Below are 23,116 nucleotides of genomic sequence, written 5' to 3'. Positions count from 1 at the left end.
AAATGATTACATCCTCCACTGGGGTTTCCCAGTAGTCTCAGCAGATGCTGTAAGTATTTTTCATCTAGCTACAGGAATATAGCCAGATGCTACTCTGAACACCTCTCAGCATGGGGTGGGGATGGGTGGGCTGCAGTGACTATCCAGTAGGTTCAATATGTGGGGAGAAAGGGAATACTTAACTGTATCTTTACCACAAAGAGACATATGCGGCATAAGGTTAACTTAACTCCTGCATATGCTGCTAACAGGATGCCAAATGCCTCAGATGAGGTGGCCCTACTGAGCAGTAGCAGTGTGTGTGTGTGTGTCTGTCTGTATCTGTGTGTCTCTGTGTGTGTGTTGAAGAAGGAAGCAATGGTAAGCCACTTTTGAATCTCTTTTACAGTGAAAACCCTATGATGAGATGTGGCGTTATTAGATTTTACCCAAAATCTGCCCAATGGAAAAACTTATGATGAGCCTGTTATACTATTAATGTAACTGGTTAATGAGTGGATGAATATTATATACACCCATCTGGAACCCACAAGAAAACAAAAGTCACACAGGCCTGACACAAAATAGCAAATTCTCTAAAATTGGCTATCCAGAGCTTAGAATTCAGATATGCCTGGTGTACCCTAAAAGTGAAATAGATGTTTTGTGTATTGGAATCTCTGACTCTTATGTTTTCTATGGTAGCTTATTTCTTCTGGCAGAATCAGTGCTGTCTGGCATTCTTTGGATGGGCATATCAACATTGAAGCAGCAACAATTACATTTTATTCTATTAGCTACATCTAATTATTTAATCAGTTATTAGAGAGCTTGAATCAAAGTTAGCTGCACGCAGCAAAATGTAGTTACAGCCCAGAAGAGAGGTTGGAATCCTCTTGGGCAGTTATGAATGCATAGAGCTATGTATTCATGACTGTTTTGTATTCACAATCCCCACATATGCTGTAGTTCAGGGGATATGTTGGAACTGTGAAAGTCCCAGAGTCCCCACTTACTGGGCAGCAGCTGCTGCAATCAATGAGGTCTGTTTCTCCTCTAGGGAATCACAGTGGCTATCGGCCAGTAAGTGGGGATTGCAAGAGTTGAGCTGGGAGTAGCTGCACGGCTATGGAGGTTATAGCCCAAGAGGATTTGGCCAGAACATTAATAACAGTTATACTTTGCTCTAATCATTCACTTTTACTCATTCACAAAACTAATGAACAGTGGCAGCACTGATGTATCATACATGCCTGCCTCAAATAGAAAACCTTATGAAAAGTTTCATTCCAAGTGACCAGCGCAAGCTTTAACAAGCAATGACATAAGTGTTAGATGTTACTGTGCTTCCCCTACACTGCAGTATCTTGAAACTGCTACCAAGCACTTTTGTTCTCAGAACAGTTGGTAAATTTTTCTCACTGGCTAACAGCTGCCTGGAATGACAACTGAGATGTCTGTTCTATCTGACTGGATTTAATTTGTTCAGAATGCAATTCTGAGGACCCTACTTAAGAAGAACGTTGGCCTGTGTTGGCTGATCTCACTTAACTTTGAAGAATTGAGTGCTGTTTATGTGTCTGGCACACCTAGTTTGATGGAAACACATGCTTGTTGTTTCTGCTTTCAGTCTGCCTATATTGATGGGGGTAGTCTAAAGGAAGCCTATAAAAGTTGCATATATATTCTCTCAGCCTCAAGGGAAAGCAATGGCAAACATCTTCTGAACACATCTTGCTAAGAAAACCCCATGATAGCATTGCATTAGTCACCATACATTGGAAATGACTTGAAGGCACACAACAACAATTGTCATTAATATTCAAGTGGTAACCCTGCTTGTGAATCCCAGTCAGCTCTTTTAAGAGCATTTAGCCAAATGTGTTAAAACTTTTCTTCAAACCTTCCCCATCAACACTGGTATAGTGGACACAGTCAAGTCAAAGTCTAGAATGCCCACAAGTCCATCTCCCCTCTCTGTTAAGATTTTTTGAATACTTGGGCTATAGTAGATATTTGAATCACTGACCTTTCTGTTAACAACAATGGTAGTGAATATCTGGCTCTCCATATCTGGTTGGTCTTCAGTTCACATCAGTTCCAGCCAACATAGGCTGTGATGATGGAAACTGTAATCCAAAACACCTGGAGAGCTGCCAGTTGTTCGTGTCAACATTACCGTGTTGTTTGACAGCATCCCATTCTAAGCTGTGTTGTAAACATGTTTTTTTTAAACAGAGTCTTCAAAAACCCTTGAGGACCAGCAGGTGGAAAAGAAGATCCTGTCTCAACTGCTGGAAGTTGTAAATCAGCGTAGTGCCCTAATTGAGATGCAGGAGAAAAAACGTCTCAGTGAACTCTCTGAGCATGTACCAATGGTGGGAGAACTCTGAAAGATTTAAGAGTCACCTGGCTTGAAGCCTGTGGAAACAAGAGGCCTTTCTCTTTGTGCTGAAGTTCCATTTTGGTGCAAACAAGACAAAAAAAAAGCTGTCTTCAAGATCAGCAGCAGAAACTTTGCTGCCACAGGAACAGAAGAACTGCACAGATGCTGCTCAAACTGTCACTGAAGGCAGACCCAAGATGCAATGGTGTTGCAGTGTGCTGCAAGCAGAACTTTTGCCAATATAACTGTAGCATTCAATTATTACCCATTTTACATTGGGGAGGCCCTGCCTGACGTATGGCTGCACCCTGGAAGTGGAGTGCATGTAGATCTATTTATTACATAACCACTTACTACCTGAAGTTTTCTGGGCAGATTAAAAACAACACCGGAATGAGAAGCTTTGAAATAGAACATATTTCCTGTCCCCAGGTTAGTGCTTGATAGCTACTCCTTGGCATGAAAAGAGGAAGCTGGGCTGTGATGCTGCTCCAGCTACTGAACTGTGCATGTTTTACAGTGTAGCAGGACAGGATATTTGATTTATTATGCCAATAAGAAATTTTATTACATGGGGTTGCAAAACTGGAGCCGATGAGGCATTTTAGTGGAGAAGTGAAGGGAACATTTTATGTATTATAGCTGTAGTTTCTCTCCCATACTAAGCCACCCAGCTTCTCTTTCATGCCACAGCATGAGGCCACAATGTTTCTGACTCCTTTATGTTAAATGACATAGTTGACAATTTACTTCTAAGTTCCTTCCCAGTGCTGACAATACAATGCTGCCCCTCTCCATAGCAGGTTTGGGGATTCTTATTATGAGTACTGCTGTCCATCCTCCCTCTTCTAAGCTACTCAAGACACTTTCCAGCAGAAAACTGAAGTGGGCAGTAACACCAAAATTTCCAGGCTCACACAGTATATATACACCCAATTTTTCCAGGCAAAGCATTCTCTGAAGATGCCAGCCACAGATGCTGGCAAAACGTCAGAAAGAAACTCTGCTAGAACATGGCCACATAGCCCGAAAAACCCACAAAAAACTAAACATCAAAAGAGCATACAAATGTAAAGTTTTTGAAATAAGGGGCTATTATTGGCTAAAGTTCACAGAATTCCCAAGCCAGTATGGTCATGCTGGCTAGAGAGTTGTGGGAGCTGTAATCCAAAAATGTAACTTCTAAAACATCTGTATGGTGGGAGAGGATCTTGTTGGGTGAACTAAATCTGACAATCTCCTCCAAATTAAAATTTAGAATGGCAAAGGCCTGGGAGTAGCAAGGGCTTCCTTTATTATCCAAATCTCAAACATTTCACATTGTTTGTATACTTGTAATAGATTCTAATTAACTCCCAGCTATAAAGCCATGCAAGTGTGTCTTACATCTGATACAGTATTCCTGTAATAGTAGCACAACCTTAAGAGAAGATTGTTAACTAGGCAGAAGAGTGTATTTACTGCAGGGAAGCTGTCAGAGAATTCCTGCTGGTTTGTTGCACAACCAGAATTGGGCTTCCTTCCAAATTAAAAAGAAACTGGTTTCTGTTCTGATCGGAAGGTGCCTGAATTGATGTAAGCAGCTGTTCCTTTTACACACATTTCCTGCTTCAATAAAGGTGTGTGGAGTAAACAGGAAGCACTCTTCTTTCTTTTCTTATCCATGTTCATTTCACAACAGAGAAACTAGCCCACAGATTGTTTTCTTCATCTCTGCCAAGCCTTTGAGAACCCTACTGCCTATGCTGCCTACCTTTCTACCTCAGAAGTGAGCAAAACAAAATTGTTTTCAGGAATGGAATGGGGGTTAAATTAAATAGCTATTTCTGGAAGCCTCTGGTTGTTCACCCCATTTTTTGGAAAAGTTTTGAGGGGTGTGTGAGTTTTTGATAGGGTCATTAGAGCCTAGAGGAGCAGTAAAAGGAAGGGGACAGGAGCGCATTGAGCCTGTAGGTTGCATTTCCCTGCCCCAGAGATAGGGCATGCTTACCTGAAAATTTCAGTAACTTGTATGCACATTGAGCAAGACTATCAGCATCCTGCTTCTTGGTGCATTCTCCATTATGCTGTGTTTGACAAAAGATCTAAGGTGTAACATTATACAGTTCAACACAGCACACTTTGGCTCAAAACTGCTCTTTCCAGTTGGACTTTCGAAAAGGGATGGAGGAGCAGAAGCTAAAAGGTACCTCCTTTTTCTAGTGCATGCTGATTTGCTACACTTCACGCTTTTAAAAAAAAAATGAGACAAATATATTTGAAAGGGTAGGATTTTTCTTCCCTCACACATACCCATGTGGTCATCTGTCTCTTTCCCCAAGATGTTTTAAGGAACAAGCTGCATAAAATTCAGCCTGAAGTCTGCTAATCCCAGCTCAAGAAGCAGCCACTGGGATCAGGGTAGGAGGTAATCTGTTGACAACAGAAGGGTGTTCACAATATTATGTTTTAAAATAATAATAAATAATAATAAACGTTTTATTTGTATACCGCCCTTCCATAAGATCAGGTTTAAAAAAAGGTTTACAACCGTATAGCAGGCTGCTATGAACTGTTCAGTGAAGGTTCCTTAGCATACAGTTATGCAGATCAGGAATACATGAACATGAGGAAAAATCTCAGGGTCAGTCACTGGCATCTCACATTAAAGGATCTTGGCAAAAAAAAAGGGCTGGAAAAATCTCTCTTACCTGACAGCCTACAAAACTACTGTCATTCAGTGTATCTGCACCAGAATAACTAGAGTGGGTCTCTATATTGGGAGAAAGATGGGATGTAAGTAAATAAAGTAATAGCAATAATAATAATACTACAGCTCTCAGGATACTTTTTGGTTCATAACTCTCAGCACTGCCAGTGGGGTGATAGTACTATGGGAGTTTCAGTCCAAAAAATGTGGAGGGCCACTGTACCACATTCCTGAGCTAGAATACTGATTTTACTTGTTCCAACTCAGCTTCATATAACACATCAGGTTTGATTACCAGGTTGGACTTGGCTAAGTCCTTAAAGACTCCCCTTGCTGGAAAAGGAGCCAGTGCAATATACATTACAAGAATGTTGCAAGGAAAAATAGGATACTGAGGAGAAGAATATCACAATAAAATAATAACTGATAATTGTTTCAAGAACCAGATATCATTAAAAGTACTATTTTCTGTATAGTTGCACAGGCAGATAGATTTATTCTGTCATAATAACCTCAAAGATGTATCTGTGTATATATAGTGGTAGTGTTTATTTTAATTCATTTACATCAACTTTTACAGTACTACCTTGTTTGAGTCAGTTTGCACTTAAAAAAAATAAAAATACATTGCTGGTTTCTCTATAGTTCTGTTGCATATCATTCATCTATTTTAGTTTTAGTTTGAAAATTCTTTTTTCTTCAAGTGCCTTTTTGTCATAAAGGCTTGAATGGAAGCACAGAAAGTGTAACAGTTCTAAAACTTCAACTAAAAAATATTTGCAGTATCAAATGCTAGTTACTGCCACACTTTACTACTTCTGCTTACAACAAAACAGCAGAGAGAGGATGTGTTGCTAAAAGGTCTCTTGGTCCCTATCACAGCTTCAGGAACAAAGGATTTCATCCAGAGCTTAGCTTGTCCTGGAGTGTCTGTAGTCTCAGCCGCATTTGCTCCTCTGTCCCCTGCAGCATTTTCACTTCAATGGTGTGAAAGAGGTACAGTACAGCTGAGATGAGCAAAACCAACACAGCCAGCAGACTAAGCAGCGAGAAGGAGAACTTAGGGAAGGGTTGCTGTAGGGTTCCACCAAAGATGGAAGTCAGACCCATGGCTCCTTGCATGAACAGCAGCAGGACAGCCAGGACAGCCATGCGACCGCACGAATACTGCTGGCGCTCTGCTGAATGCAGACCCACCCGCACCTCCATTCGCGCTTCATTCAAAATGTCCACCAGTGCTGGCTCTAAAAAAACAATAGGAATAATATTGATGATGATGCCTGGAAGCCCCTGGACAATTCTTTTCTCACTCCCGCTCTAAGGAGAAAGGAAAGCAGGCTCCGAAGAAGCCTGTTGAAGGCTGTGAATGAATTAGAAACAGACACACACAAGCACCTAGATAACATCCCCCAGTCCTCTTGTGCCAAATCACTGAAACTTGGGCACTTACCAACTGTAGGATGGTTTAGCACATCTGATTGTGTTTTAGCTACAGACAGACTGGCCATGACAGCTTCATGATCAGAGTAAGGAATGTCCTTGTTGGGAGCAGTCCCGGTGGTAGTTTCATGACTGTTGCATTTTACTTCATACTGAGACAAACCCTACAAGAAGGCAGGCAGGATAGAAAGTTGATTCCTTGGTTGGTGGGTTGGAGAATTTCTATGTTTAGGTGGTGATTAGTATGTGAAAAATGCGGGAGAGCAAGAGTTATGTCCATTGTCAATAAACACACCTACAAAGACAAGACATCATTTTGGAGATACCTGTATTAAAAAAAGTCACCACCAAGAACAGAATCTGTTCTACCTCTCCATTTTAAGCTGAGGAAACAAAGAGGCAAACTTATTCATTGCGCAGTATCCCAAAATCTGAGAGCCTTTATTGTTTCCCTGTTTCCAGAAATATACACACTACTTAGCCCAGTCTATTTTTCTAGTGTCTTAAACTTTCACATACCTTATAAAGAATGTAGTCAATGCGAATTCCCTGAGGATAACAGTGTAGTTCCTTTTTGCTTGTGAAGCAATTGGCTGGCACCAGAGTAGAGCCGTCCTCACAACCCTGACAGCAAAAGCAGAACTTCATTACTTTTCATTTGAACACAAATTCAGAGCACCTACAACTGGCTGTGAAGTAGAAGAAGCCTGTTGCTAGGCCTGGCTAAGATTCAAAGGATTGTAGGTTTTAAGAGTTTTATATTTTTAACCATCTAATTTAAAAGGTTGTATGTACAGCGCTGTGTAAATTCACAGCATTATATAAATAAAGCTTAATAATAATAATAATAATAATAATAATAATAATAATAATAATATAAAGGGAGAGGGTTATGTGGACAAAACAAGTCACACCAGACATATTAACAATGCCAAGTTCTTGAATGAATAAAATTAAGGTTAGTTTCCAGGTCCCAAAAGTAACTTCCTCATAGGTATTCAGGTACTCGTCAACCTTTATCAGAGATAGGTTGAATAAAAACCAGCACCCGCTTCCTGCTGTTGTTCACTTCATAACATGATACCAGGGTACTCACTGAAACCTTCTCTGCAGCGATGAAGGAGTCCTGCAGGCCAACCCAACCTCGCAATAGCCGAACGCCAACATCTTCTGGGTGCATATTGAGATCTCCACCAAGCAGCACCACATCAGCTCCTTTGGAAGTATGTCTGGGAAGACAGGACAGTGTCACAAAAATGGGAGGGAACAAATAGCCCCCTAGTTAGAATGCTTTTGGCTGAGAACAATGTAGATTGTGTTATTATTTATTATTATTATACTTTATATAGCGTTGTAGATTTACACAGCACTGTACATACAAACAATAAAATTGATAAAAATGAGACCTGCCAATGGCGTACATTCTACAAAATACATATAAAACAATAGATAATAATACAAGATAGAATTACATAAAATAAGCAGGGAGCAAATTAAAAACATCAAATATCAAATCAAATGTCAGATAACAATCAGATAAACAATCATACAATGCTTGGGAACGCTTCCCTGAGCAATATAATCTTCAACTCAGTTTTGAAACTGGTTAAAGAAGTGATGACCCGCGTTTGTGGGGGAAAGAGGTTCCAGAAGTGAGGGCAGCAATTCAAGAGACGAATCTGGGACGGGGCAGTGGAGATCCTAGATTGGGAAAGCAGACCTTGACTACCAGAATGGAGGGTATGAGTGGGAATGTGAGGATAAAGAAGATCAGATATATAAGGAGGAGCCAGCCCATGCAGGGCTTTAAAAGTCAACAGCAGAAGCTTATACTGAATGCGGAATGGGAAGGGGAGCCAGTGAAGGGATGATAATAAACATGGTCAAAGCAGTGAGTGGATGTAATAATGCGTGCAGCTGAATGTGGGACAGAAATTAAAGGACGGAGGTGAGAGAGAGGAAGCCCTGCCAGAAAGAGGTTACTATAATCTAGTCGCAAGACGACCACAGCGTGGACCAGCATCTTGGCAGTAGAGACAGAGAGAAATTGACAGATTTTAGTAATATCATAGAGAAAGAATCTACAGTCCTTGGCTGTGGCCTGGATCTGGGGGATACTTGGCAGAGAAGAATCAAAAATGAAACCAAGACTGCAGGCTTCCTGGACCAGTCAAACAGAGATGTTGTCAGGATTTTCTCGATCTCTAGATGGGTGTAATTGCATTGACTCCCCTTCTCCGTCCCTCTCCCATGACAGAAGGTGGCATTAGATCAACTGAGCTTCTTCTGAACTAGAATTCTTGGCCACTGCCTATGAATGATCTAGCTAAGGGGGAAAATTACAAGGAAATGCATATAACTGCATTTCTACTAGAGCACAAATCTTAAAAATAGGCTTGTTTGTTTTCTTTGTTTGTTTTTATGTCTCCTATTATTACTTACTGTATAAACTGGCCAAGCTCCCAGGCCTGAACTACTCGATGGGGCAGGTAAGCATCCTTCTCCCTACAGTACTCTGCATGCAGCTGGGGAAGAAGCAGAGGACACACATAAAATTCACAATCTAGATTATAGGCAGAACCACAAGGCAAAAGTCTCTGGGCCCTCTACAGTAGCTTTTTGTAACCAGTTTGGAGTCCTGTGCTCAAATTCAAACCTGATATAAGGCAAAAAGAGGCAATGGCTCTTAACTGGTTTTCCCCAAGCAACTTAAGATTTAAAAAATGAGAAACAATGCAAAGCTTATTTAGTAAGTGACAGGAGTTCACCATTTCAGAGACACACCTCAATAATCAAAGACGGTCAGCAATGTGAGCTAGCCACTTCAGGCACAATACTATAGTTTTGCTCATGTACTGAAGTGTAATTATGTGAGCCTGTGATATCCTCCTCAAAGTCAGGCTGGAGGAAGAGAAGAAGGGAGCCTAACTGAGGGGCCTTTCACACTACATAATCATAGCATTATGATTCCACTTTAACTGCCATGACAACATCCTGTGGAATCCTGAGATTTGCAATTTACGAGAGAGGGCATTTAAAATTCGCAGCGAGAACACTCCAGTGCCTCACCAAACTATAAACTCCAGGATTCCATAGGATGCAGCCATAGTGGCTAAAGCAGAACTGTAATTGTGTAGGGCAAAAAGGTCGTTAGGGTTATTTATGGACTGTTAAACCAACACTTAGCTTTATGTCCAATGTGAATGGCTGAAACATCCTAGATTTTTGTTCATGTAAACAGTTTTTTTTAAAATCTTCATCAAAATATTCTGAGATGATAACAGCTTCTGATTGTGTCACTAGATTCCCACCCCCAATATTTCCATATGCAGCTTTTGGATTTGGGTATACTAAGTATGGTCAGACTTCTTATTTAAGATCAAAACTATTCATCACTGGAGCTATCTACTCTACTAGTTTGCCTTAGATATTCATTTTGCATTTTATCTGTGCCTTTACTAAGCGAACAATTACTTAGGGATATTTCCACAATCAGAAAGTCATTGATAAAACTCTGGGACTGAATTCACAGTCTCTGGAGGCTGCTACATGAGACACTGAACCCAAGCAGTTACTGCTTAGCCTATTCAGCTGTCTAATCTGGGCTGCATTTATAGTTAAATCATATGGTTACATCCATATCAGTGTGGATGAGAATATACAGCAGCCACTAATGACACCAACATTAGTAAGAGATGGGAAGCAAGAAAGAAAAACCAGAAACATTTGGTATTGTAGTTGTTCAAGTCCTTTTTTCCCCCTTGAGGTCTTCCAAAAATACATAAAAACCCTTGGGTTGTTCATCTGCACCCCCTACTGGCATACAGCAAAAAGAACCAACTTTCATGCTATCCAACATGAAAATGCAGACATCTCAAAGGTGGGAACTGCTGTCCTGCATTCACCATGTAATATTCTTCTCATCTAGACATTCCACCCAATGTATAATATTTAGGGAATGTTGTATCACTCTGAGGACTTAATTTGGGGATTAGAAAAGTTGCTCACAACATTTAAACCAAAATAAATAGACTTACGTGAGTCACATAGACATTGAAAACAATTCCCTGAATCTTTAGCACCACAAGCCCCACAGACTTGCCACCAAACCAGTCTCCATGCTGGAACTGTGAACAGGAGAGGGAGAAGAGCATAAGACACTGAGGTAAAGCATCATCACAAAAGGGTGTGCCTGACTTTCTTTCCCAAAGAAAGTACTACTTACTTACCATGTAGGGGTAGCCATTTACTGAGTACTGGTACAGGAAAGTATCTAGGATTTGATGTATGGAGAAGACACAGAGCCCGCTGCCAATCACTCCACTAGAAAACAGAGGAACACCACAGTCATCACCTAGAATCAGGGGGTAATACCAGCATAATCACTACCACCCTTCACCATCTCACTACTTTACTTTTACCCACCACTGGAAGCCACCTTTCAAGAATATGCCCAGTGACCAACACTTGAAGGCAAGTGCTTACAGAATAGAACTAGCATTCAAGCTCCTTTGGAATTACTCGTGAGTCTAAGAAAGGAGTGTAAACCTCTAGTGATTACAGACTGGAATGAGCTTCTGCCAAACCAATTATTTGTGTAACAGCACAAACAAGTCAAAGGCTACCTGTCCATCAAAATCTAACTGCAGGAATAATTTATAACAGCCACTGCCAATATGGTGCCTTCCAGATGTATGCTAATATTCTATATTGGTTACTTAGTTATGTAAGTGTAACTAAGTGACATCTCCTAATCCTACATCCCCACCCACCCACCTTAACAGGCAGCAGCTGCATTGAGCAAAGGAATCTGTTCAGCTGGTGATCAAGTTGGAATAAGGATGACATTTCCATCTCCTTCCCTCCAGCAAGCAAGGCTGCCACAAGGACCTGTAATGGGTTTCTATTTCAGATTGTTGCAGCCTTGCTCAGTGATGTGGGTGGTGGTGGTAGAAATGTTGTCCTCTTTGCATCATGATTAGAAGCTGAATGAACCTCTTTTGCCTGATCTGGCTGCTGGTTCTTAAAGTGGGCTGGGGTGGGGGTGGGGGTGGGGGTGGTAGAGTTTTACCATAAAACTATTTATCTCACTGAATACAGAGCAGTTACACATCTGTAACTCTAGGTTATGAATCCATAACTGCAATACTGAATGCCAGACATTGCTGTGAACTCCTGTCAGCCCCAGTTAGAAAGATAGTAGTTCTGGACCAAACCTTCTGGAGGGCATCAGGGAGGAAAAGGCTGTAAAGGATGTGAAACAATGGCATGTTACAGACTGCCCAAAAGCGGGCGGTCTGGCGCCGGCTCCATTAGCTATGCCGAGAAGCCCCAGCGGCCAGACCGCAAGGCTTCCCGGCGCAGCTAAAAAGGAGGGCTGAAATGGCGCTCCTTTTGGCCCCCAGAAGTGGCACCACAAGGTGTGCACTCGTGGCGTCACTTCCGCCGCGCCATGTCTGGACGCTGTGCGTCCAAGATGTAAATATGGCAGCGCCCATGTGGACGGGCGCTGCCATTTACTACGCGCTCCGCGCATTCTAGGAAAAGGGGCGGTTAGGAAGGTGAGAACCTTCCTAACCCTAGCATGCCCCTTCCTAACCCTAGGACGCACGGAGCGCGTACTAAATGGCGGTGTGTAACCCGCCAATGTTTAGTAACTATACTGTATATGAATAAATACCTTCTATTACAATGTATGTCTTAGAAACACAGACATCTGCAGAAACTAACAAGAAAGTCAGCCAGGTGTATATACAGTTGGCCCTACATATCCCTAGATTCTTTATCCATGGATTCAACCATCCACAGCTTGAAAATATATTTTCTGATTTTGCTATTTTATATAAGTGATGCCATTTCACTATGTTATTGTATTTAATGGGACTTGAGCATCCACAGATTTTGGTATCCACAGGGGTCCTGGAACCAAACCTCTGCAGATGCCAAGGGCCCACTGTACTTCTGGTCCATATTCCAAAATCTGTATAGTATCAGTTGTTGTCCTGGAACTGGACATGTCCATCTTTGTACCATCCTTTCTGTCATAAATCTTGGAGCCCAAGGGTCATCTTGTTCAACCACCTACTAGTACACTATCAACAGCTAACATATTCTCAACAGGTAGCCACATGTATTTTATCTTCTATGTATCCCTGTTTCAATTCATTTTTATCAGTTTTGGCCCATTTCTCCAAGCTGCTGAAGTCATCATAGCAGATTTGAAAATATAAGGTATTACTCAACTAACCCCCCTGTTATCTGGAGTAGAAAAGCTGGGGTTCTCATCAGTGAAAAAAAGAATTGGCTAGGGCTAGAACTGGAAACACAAATATTTTTTTAAAAATTCTAAATTCTGCTACATCTGCTGATAAGAGATACCTACTGCCTCAGAAACCTGTTGAACATTCATAGAGATTTGCCACATAGTTGGAGCCAATGAGCATAAAAGCTTGCTGTAGTGAGGTGGGGAAGGATGAGGAAAGGGTTGGTCAGAGCGAGATGAGGAGAATGAAAGAGGAGGAGCCAGGGGTGGAGGAAAAGGCCTTTGGGGGAGGCATAAAAGGAGAGGGAGAGGTAAGCACGGGATGGAAGGGAAGATGCAAAGAATTGGTTGTGGAGAGCCGGTTGGAAGAGGGAGAGGAAAGGTCACCAGAAGCCCAAGGAGAGAAGGCCAGCTTGTCTCTTTACAGGGACGACACAGGCTCTTGAGGGTATGCCTGCACGTGGAAGTAAAGTTGCAAGACCCCAAGAAAGAGGGGGACTTTAGATACCCAAGAGAGGGTGAGGAGCGAGAAGGAAGGAGGTACACTAGAAAGGGAGTGGTGGGACCTAAAAGGGGAATGCTGGGAGCAAGCCCCTGGCCCCACAGAATGGGACGAGTCTGAACGAGAGCCATTGGAAAAGTATGTTTCTTGCCGGAGCAGAAAAGAGGACGTCAACCACGAAGAGGCCTGAGCCTGGGGGAGAACTTTGCTGGTGTTTGGGAAAGTCTGTTTGAAAACTGTTTTGTTGAGGTTACTGTTCAGGAAAGTTTGACTGCATACACATCCGGTATTTGTAAGTATGTAACCCACATGGGGGCAATTGGGAGGACTCTCAGGCAGGATGCAGGCCGGAGCACAGGCCCCACCCATACTTGCTATATAGAAGGATGCACAACTTTATAAGACTTGTTCAGGTTGTTCAATCAACCTGGCAATAAAAATGATTAAGGGATTGAAGTTCATAAGAGAGCAATGAAAAATAATGTATTGGAAAGATACAGGTTCTACATAAGTACAAAAGACATGAAAGCAATTAATAAAGGCACACAGGCTTTTTTTTTAAAAAAATCTTCTGATCAGCCAAACTTCGCCCTAACTTGTTTATAAAGTTTATAAAGTTTCAAAATTGAGAAGGGCTTCCCATTCATAAAGTAGTAATCAGAATGTCATTCATCCATTTGTCACTGAGAAGTCAAAAGTCCACCATACTTAAGACACCATCTAAGCTCCTCTTTTACCTTTTGAAGTAGTGGGAAGATGGGTAACGGGTACACAGTTTCTTCTTCAGTTCCCAATAATCCTTCTCACTCCACACCTGGAAAAACAAAGAATTTGTGCTCACAATGACTGCTAAACAAAGGACATAAATTACCAGCTGATTTGAAAGTAAGCCCTAGACCCTAGCTTCAGCCAACCCCATCCCCTCAATAACACTATCTTATTTATCATTTTTCTATAGCACTGTTCAGTGTGCACAGCAGTTCAAGACTTAATAACAACTCCCTGAACAGCCCAATTAATTATTTGCTCAGAACCATACAATATACCAATGGCTGAACAGGGATATGAATTCCCAGTTCCAATCCACTGTAGCCATCTAAGTTCTCCTCACCTCCTGTAAAAGTGCCAAGTCAAATCCCTCCTGGTTGAGGACATCACCAATCAGTTCAATACGCTCCTGCCGCAATTTACTCAAATAGCGAATAGCCCTGGAAGAGGCGGAAAAGGAAGGGATTGGAGTGAAAGTGAGGTTTCCCAAGATGGTCACCGCCCACTGCAATTCTGACTCTTAATTATGTAAAAATGGTAAAGAAAGGACTGAAGCCAAACTGACCATGAATGGGAGATATTTTATTAAAGAGAGATAAAAATATTTGGCCCACTTCAGAAAGCCTATAGAGGAGGCCTTGAATAGCCAAAGGCCCCCCAAATATAACTGTATACTCTGACAGAGAAAATAAAGGATACAAATTTGTATTCCATCACTGAGTCTCTAAACCTATTTGTTTCCCTCCTCAGTGCTGAGAACATCTGAAATCAGGAAGAGAACTGCAGTGGAGTATTTGGGTCAGATATACAATTGCCTCTTCAGGATCACACTAATGGAAATACAATTCTACTGGTTTGTGATACAGAAAGATTGCTGGTGCCCATGATGCTTCCAAGAGGAACATTACATCCCTGCAGGAGTCCTTCAACTTTAAAACAGAGTGTTTTAACACTCCAAAATTAAAGCACTAGATGCTGAAGGGCTTAGGCACACAGGCACACAACAGAATAAGTCATAACAGGAATTAGGAAGCAAGAATGGCTGTCATTTGCAGGAAGAAGCAGGGGGAATTTAGGTTTGCCTCACAGAAGGAAAAAGAACCACCTCCTCTTTCACAATATGCCTGAATTCAGCTTCAATCATATTTCTTGTTTTGATCATATTAGGAAGGTAAACAGGAATCAGAAGCTGCACCTACTCTCACCTACTCCCTCTCATCTCCCCCATCTGCAACATTCACCTCCCCAACAAATTGACTTTTCCTAGCATATAGCATAGGAACACTGTCAGCCTACATAAGGCAGGCAGGAAAGGTGAAGAAAGGCAGGGCAGGGAGCTTTGTTGTGCTTAATCTCACACTAAAAGTAGAAAGCACAGTTCAGTAGAATACAGAAAGATCTAAGAGTTAACTATGCCTTATGGACAAGGCATTAGTTCAGAACCATAGAGTCTTGTAGGCATCCCAAAATGAACCTTAACCATCACTAATTTTAGGAGACCACAGGCCTGAGCCTACAGGACCTGAACAGAGGATAGGGAGGCTCGGAGATGTCTCATTCACAGGATTGCCATGAATTGAGGTTGACTCAAAGGCAGCTAACAACAACAACAAAGTACATTAGGAGCATCCAAAATGCAGCAAAATATCTTACCCAACTGCTGAATTTGATTTTGTAGACCAACATGGCTAATTTTGTTTTTATGAACCAATGTGGCTACTTTTTTTAATCACCAGCTTAGTGGAATTCCGGTAATTATATTTCTTCTAAAAGATCAAGAAGCTGCAGTTGAAGATTCTTTCACATGTGCATTACTGCAGCATGACGTTAAACAATACTCCCACCTCAATTCTGTGACTGATGCTACAATGCACATTCAGTCAACTTCCTCAACGGTTGACACCAAGACTGGAACAACAGAAAATCTAACTGCATAACAGTTTTACAAATAACACTACTATGTCCCCATATCTTTACAAAACTGCAGCCTTACAGCCCTGCTGGGACATGAAGGTCTTTGTCAATTCCACCCTTCAAAAGGGTAAGATAGAAAGAGAAATAAAATACTCATTTAAGTATTTTTTAAACTAGGAACAGAAATCTACCAGTCTCAATGTCTTGGTAATACAACATCACAGGACCGCTAAAGAGAATACTGCCCCCTCCCCATGCTAAATATTGCATGCTGTTCAGAGCTACCCTCACTGGCCTCAAAATTAAAGCAAAAGGTTAAGTTTACCAGCAATTGAGATCAAAGATACGCAGCTGCAGAGGAGATGCCTTTTCCATAACTGCTGAGATGAATTCAAATAGATATTCCACTGGACTCCAAACATGGAAACGTTCTGACCTGTCTCCAACAAACAGGAAGGTGTCTGACTTTGCCTTTCTCTCTCTGCCAAAAGAACAGGGATTATGACTGCTGTACTGTAAGTAAAACCTGTGTGCTGGCAGTTGCAAGCAAGGAAGGATGAAGGAGGTGGGGCAGTTGGTGGCACTGATTTAACTAGCAGCGAGTGCTCTTATGTACAAGGACAGGAGATGCCTCTCTCAGCTTAAACTCCATGTGGCAGCATCTAGAAATCCTTGATAGCAGGGAGAGGTGCAAACATGACCTGCAGATTAGCAGGGTTATACAGCATTAAAGCAATGTCCACAGGTTAAATGAGGTCCATTTTTTGCACTACTCCTTACCAGCAGCAAGTGCATTTCTCAGCAGTGATGGTGTTGCTATCATTGCCACTTTAACAGTCATCATAAGCAGATATCCTGAAAAGATCACCCTACCAAAAAAACCTTTGAAGGTTAAAACTTAAGTTGTTGTGATTATCCCCAGGTATGTCCTCTTTAAAAAGAAAAAGAAAAGTGTTTTTTTCCAGTGGTTCCATATGCCTACTCACATATCTTTTAAACATATTTTATTTTAAGACTCAGTGTGGTGCAGGGATTAAAGTGCTGGCCTGGGAGTTGGGAGATCTGGAATTCAGTTCCCCACTGAGCAAAGAAACTCATTGGAGGACCTTGGGTCAGGTATTATCTCACACAATGATCTACATCACAGGGATGTGAAGATAAAGTTTCACTTCTGCATTAACCAGGAAATTTGTGGACTTTGGCTCCATTGGGGAAGGAAATCGAATTCATCCATTCAAGTTTTAAAAAATTTAAAAATTTCCCCAAGATCTGCTCTCATCCAAAAGGCTATGGGCAGAAAGTGTTCATCTTTCATTCCCTGACTAACTTTTATCATGACTGTTTCTAAAATATATATAAAAAATGTTATTTTAATTATTATGCCAACATGCATCATGAAAATCCTATATTGGGTGGGCTATTGGGTTCCTATGGTACGTTTTTGGCCTATGACTGCCATCAGACCTGGACAACCTTGCTAATGGCATGGGAAGATGGTAGTTATAATCCAAAAACATCTGGGGGTCACAGTTTCCTACCAGCGCCATATATACCACTAAGTGCAAACATCTGTATGGAAAACATCAGTTATCACTCAACATTTGCAATATGCACATCTACAAGCTGATGCATATGCTAGGAAACTACTGTCACCATTTCTTAACACATGCATGTGCAACTGCACACAAGTAGAACTGTATGTGCCTATCAACACGTGGTAGTTGCACCATTTTCTATATGGCTGCTGCATAGGAAACTGGTAACATGTAAAGCAATGTAAACAGAAAACAACATAAGTAGAACATAAATAAATGAAGTAGCAAACATCAACATGTCTGCAATAAAACCCAAATGCTTCTTGTTGCTTCTTGGTATCAACAGCCCCATAAATTTAATTGTGCAGAGGTCCAAAAACTATTAAAAGGGTCTAAGGGCTTTATCATAAGGCTAAAAAGTGGTATTTTAACAGGATAAAAATATGTTTGGCAAGTACTTATCATATGACATAGTATCCACCTGCTGCTGCCTTATAATCCAATTGTTACTGTTGTGAACCTTTTCACTGATATGGAAAGCCAATCAATACACTCTCCATCTGCACAGTCACACAGCAGCCACCTTCAGGAGGTGGTTGTCAGCACACAGTAGTCTTGCACTTTGGGAAAGGGGAGAGGAAGGACTGTGGTTCCAATGGTATCCTGAAGCCAATTGCTGTGCACATTTTCACACAGTAGCCAGCTTTGGTGGTTGGCAACCATGATCGCTTACCCCCGTTCCTCCCAGAAGACATTGTTTGGCAGTGTGGAAAACAGATCATGGAACCATGGACTTCCAAAGTGCTACCATGGGGGGAAGTGTGATAAGAAATTATGGCAAACTGGTAAGCTTCAATTCTTAAACTAGCATGACTGTGGCCGGACAGCAGGCTGGTGTGATAAAGTCCTAAAGTTCCTCAAGAATATTTATATTCTGAGAATCCAACAGGAAAAGATTTTAATAATAGCGCCTGTTAAATGTCTGCTAGGGCTTTTAAAGATAGCCCCAGTTACAAGGCAGCATGGGAAACTGATTTAGACAAAAACATCCCAACAGCAGTATGGAAAGGTATGTGGGCACAGGAAGCTTTTGTTTCTCAATTTGTAATAAATCACAACAGGTACATTTTAGTTTTGCACTAATATACTGGACCATCCTTTAAAAATCTACAGTAAGGATATACATCAATGTCAATCCTAAATATCATATCAGTGTCAGTCCTAAATTAGTAGCAGAGAGATGTGGTATGGAAAGCATGAAAACTAAACATATTTCAGATTATTTATAAACACTCTTAACACTCTTTCCTATCTGTTCTGCTTAGTTTCATTTCTTTAAATTGCAATTATAAATTATTTCATACACACATTAATAAAAATACAAATATAAAAAAACCTCAGCTGTCATCCAACTTGCTCTGAGTAATTGGAGGCTCTTTAAAGTAAGTCCGGAGGCCTACAATTCTAAGCACGTTGTGTAGGAAACAATTCTCAGTGAACTCACTGATAAACCAGTCATAAATATGCTTGAAGAGAGATTTCACTAGATGAAAGGCTTTAAACAGCAGTTATATGAAAGTCATTTTATTGAAAATCAGTCGGACAGGAGTTCTACTTAATGGCTTTAAACTTGCTAAAATCGGTCATGAGTAAGGTTGCAATCCTACACACAGCATAAACCATGCTGAACACTTACTTCCATGTATACTAGTCAGGAAGGCAGCAATCTTATGCAATGCTTATTTGGGGTAACCTCATTTAAATGAAGAGAAATTTGTTGTTGTTACTGTGTGCCTTCAATCATTTCTGTCTTATGGTAACCCTAAGGCAACTCTATCATGGGGTTTTCGTGGCAAGAGTTGTTCAGAAGTTTGCTACTGCCTTCCTCTGAGGCTGAGAGAGTGTGACTTGTCCGAAGTCACCCTGTGCGTTTCATGGCTGAGCAGGGAATTGAACTCTGGTCTCCATAGCTGTAGTCCAGCACTCAAACCACTATGCTGCACTGGCTCTCCCGATTTACTTCTACATAAATATTTCTAGAACTGGACTTCATATACTATTGAAAGAAATGAGATTTAAATTAACTATGACTAATTTATTCACTAGTTTGAACAAACCTAACAGCACAGACCTATTCAAGTATACCTCCAGTTAACAAACACAGACCTCAGTTAAAAAACTAGTCTTCCTGGGCATTATTTAATAGAAAAATATGGTACCAGGGAGATGAATAACATGGAAAGCATAGGGATAGGCTTCTATACCACAAAAAAGAAAGAGTAGCTCAACATGTTTCATCAGACTTTTCATTTGAAACTAACAACATGCGCACATGAAATGTCACAACTCAGGTGAGCCAGGAATAAGTCAAAAAGAAAAGCATTTTAAACCTTCTGGAGATGATTTGAAAACTTCTTCCCAAATGTATCTAGGGATTACTTTTTTCACTTTCCGTATGAATTCAAAGATATAGCCATGTTAGTCTGTAGGATCAGTATGTGGAGAGATCTTTGAGACTAACTGAAAGAAAGAAATTGGCAGCATGAGCTTTCGTAGACTTCAGTCTACTTCCTCAGATGCATTTTTCTTATGATTTCCATTTTAGTGGCCAAACTTATAGATCTAGGGCCCGTTACAAATGGGCGTAAAGTACGCGCCGAGCGCACACTAAGGTTAGGAAGGGGCGTCCCTTACGGACACCCCTAACCCTAGTACGCACTCGGCACATACAAAATGGCGTCCACACGTCGCATGGCGTTAATGACGTCGTGGGTGCACCATTGGCACCTTGAGGCGTCGCAAGGAGAAGCGCCATTTTGGGGCTTCTTTTTTGCGGCACCGAGGAGCCTCATGGTTTGGCCACTGGGGCTCCTTGCCGCCTCAAATGATGGCGCCAGCAGACCACCCATTTTGGGCAGTCTGTAACGCGCCTATGCTTTTTTTAAACAAACATGCCAGAAATTGCTTTTGAGGCAGTCAGGTCCAAAACACACTGCAGAAATAATCCATTTTGGGACTGCTTTAACTGCTATGGCTCAGTGCTAGGAAATCCTGGGAATTGTAGTTTATTGTGGCAGCAGAGTAATCTGACAGAGAAGGCTAAATGTCTCACAAAACGACAGTTCCCAGAATCCCCGAGCATTGAGCCAGGGCAGTTGAGTTAAAGTGGTCTCAAACTGGATTATTTCTGCAGCGTGTTTTGGACGGTTTTCTCTCTGGTTTGCCAGTCAAAGCATGCTTCTGGAGATGCCTGCTATTTACCTTGCCTGTTGCAGCCAGACACAGCTACAGTATGGAAAGGGATCTTGCAGCACCTTTGAGACTAACAGAAAGAAAGAAAGAAAGAAAGAAAGAAAGAAAGAAAGAAGTTGGCAGCAGGAGCTTTCATAGACTTCAGTCTAGTTCCTCAGATGCATTTGGTGCTTCCAAATGCTCCAAAAATGCTCCAAAATCTCTCTACGTATTTAGTACTTACTAGGATAGACTTTTCAAAAACGTAAAACACAGCAAGACAATACACCTTCCCAGTACTATGTTATCACCAGGTTCTACACAGAATAATTCAGACGAAAATGTGCTGATGTTCTTTTGAAACTGGGTGTGACACACTGAATGTGCACTGTTGAGTCACAGAATCATGGAATTTCACAGTTGGAAGAGACCGCAAGGGCCATCCAGTCCAACCCCATTCTGCCATGCAGGAAATCTCACTCAAAGCATCCCTGACAGATGGCCATCCAGCCTCTGCTTAAAGACCTCCAAGGAAGGAGACTCCACTACACTCCGAGGGAGTGTGTTCCACTGTCGAACAGCCCTCACTGTCAGGAAGTCCCTCCTAAGGTTGAGATGGAATCTCTTTTCCTAGAGCTTGCATCCATTGTTCTGGGTCCTGTTCTCTGGAGCAGAAGGAAACAAGCCTGCTCCCTCCTCAATATGACATTCATGTACAATGAAATGCTCATTTTTCTATGTTTGCAGAGCAGATATAGCCTTAGGTTTTTTAGCATGACTAAACTAGTCTAGGAAAGGAAAACCCAGGTCTGGTTACCTGCTGTATGACAGAGAATGAAGGATGTCCATGTACAATAGTTCCACAAGAATACAGAATATAGTAATAGCAGGTACATTTCTATACCACTTATCAGTGTACTTAAGCACTCCCTAAGCGGTTTACAATGTGTAAGCTAAATATATCTGCAGAGATATTGGGTGCAGATAATGGGTGAAGAAGTCGTGTTCCAGAGATGCTTATTTTTAATATTTGTATAAGCAGTTTTCTCATCCTGTGGGCTGTGGAATGTGTTTGAAAGTGTATAAGCAATGTCTGCTCATATCTCTGAAGTCTGTAGATTGGTCCTGGATAATAAGATTTCCATCGGTTGGGGATTGGATGTTCCAGAGATGCTTGTTTTTAATATTTTTATCAGTAATTTTCTAATTCTGCAGGTTGGTAAATGTGTCTGGAAGTGTATTTAGAGGAAGTAGACTGAAGCCTAGGAAAGCTGATGCTGCCAACCTCTTTCTTTCAATGAGTTTCAGAGGTGCTACAAGATCTCTCTACGTACTGATTCTATAGACTAACATGGCTATATCTCTGAAACCTACTGTATTATAAAGATATAGAAGGAAGGATGTGTATGTCCAATAGTTCTATAAGAATATAGAATATCCACAGAGATAATATTGGGTGCAGATAACAGGTGAAGAAATCATGTTCCAGAGATGCTTGTTTTTAATATTTATATAAGTAATTTTCTAACCCTGCAGATTGTGAAATATGTCTGAAAGTGTATGAACAAAGCCATTTAGAGGAAGTAGGCTGGAGTCTAAGAAAGCTCCTGCTGCCAACTTCTTCCTTTCAGTGAGTCTCAAAGGTGCTACAAGATCTCTCCAGTCTATGTACTGATTCCAGAGACTAACACGGCTACGTCCTTTAATTCAACCACGATTATACTATCTAAGAGTGGAACCCCATTCCTTCCCAGGTCAAGACGGAATCCGTTGTTTACTTCAGCCACGCAGCTGTAACCCAGCACCAAAAAAGTCTGGGTTTGTGCACCTCCCTTCACCATCCTCCTCATGCCAATGCTGCTAAAAAACCTTCCAGCTAGGCTGAGGATGAGGAGGGCAGGGGTTGCTGGGCAGACTAGGCATGCATCCTCATTGGAGGAATTCTTCCAGTGCGGATGAGTCCAAGAAGAGAGACAAAAAAGGGGGAGATTTTTGCAGAGGCTCTATTAAGGGCCAGGCACTCTGGCGGAGACATACCTTCTAGGAGTCCATAGACCTCAGGCCAGCGCAGCCGAGACCCATCCTACAGCTTTCTCTTCCTTTCAGCATTTGTCGCTTGGCCAGAGCTAGAGAGCTAAACGGACGGCGCGCGCGGTGCATTTTGGGGCTTGTAGTCTACGCTGAAGAGCCTCCCTCCGCGTCTCTATACCAGAGCTAGGGATTCCACTAGGAGTCGCTGTCCGCTCAAAAACAAGAACAAAGCCTTTAGGGAACGACAAGTACCGAAGTGCCTTGCGACCGGAAGTGCCGCCATTTTAGAGTCCCACCCTGTTGTCAGGCGCACAGAAGCCTTGCGTGCAGGTTGACCAAAGGTTGTCCTCCTTTTCCAGGACATGTCCTCCATTTCATC

At 41.6% G+C, this 23,116-nt stretch overlaps 2 protein-coding genes across 5 annotated transcripts in view; one reads left to right on the top strand and one right to left on the bottom strand.

Annotated features, from left to right (window-relative positions):
* Positions 1-3,998, top strand: part of MICAL1 (microtubule associated monooxygenase, calponin and LIM domain containing 1) — a 57,991-nt gene extending 53,993 nt beyond the window's left edge. For all 4 annotated transcript variants that reach the window (XM_089514796.1, XM_089514795.1, XM_089514794.1 and 1 more), the window contains exon 24: positions 2,218-3,998. In XM_089514796.1, coding sequence (XP_089370922.1) covers positions 2,218-2,372 — 155 coding nt within the window. In that variant the 3' untranslated portion in view covers positions 2,373-3,998. The remainder of the gene's footprint in view (positions 1-2,217) is intronic.
* Positions 3,999-5,576: 1,578 nt separating this feature from the next.
* On the bottom strand, positions 5,577-22,844 carry SMPD2 (sphingomyelin phosphodiesterase 2). The gene is made up of 11 exons (XM_089514807.1): positions 22,744-22,844; positions 16,266-16,421; positions 14,370-14,466; positions 13,996-14,072; positions 10,724-10,817; positions 10,532-10,621; positions 8,937-9,019; positions 7,591-7,723; positions 7,014-7,118; positions 6,505-6,658; positions 5,577-6,298 (listed from the first exon to the last, which is right to left on the bottom strand). The coding sequence occupies exons 2-11, from the start codon at positions 16,313-16,315 to the stop codon at positions 5,955-5,957; spliced, it is 1,227 nt and encodes a 408-aa protein (XP_089370933.1). The 5' UTR covers positions 16,316-16,421; positions 22,744-22,844; the 3' UTR covers positions 5,577-5,954.
* Positions 22,845-23,116: the final 272 nt, after the last annotated feature.

This window comes from Sceloporus occidentalis, unplaced genomic scaffold, assembly GCF_023333645.1.
Source record: "Sceloporus occidentalis isolate IW3139 unplaced genomic scaffold, rSceOcc1.0.p SCAF_3, whole genome shotgun sequence".
NCBI classification, from domain to species: Eukaryota; Metazoa; Chordata; class Lepidosauria; order Squamata; family Phrynosomatidae; genus Sceloporus; species Sceloporus occidentalis.
This window is presented reverse-complemented; position numbering and strand designations above follow the sequence as displayed.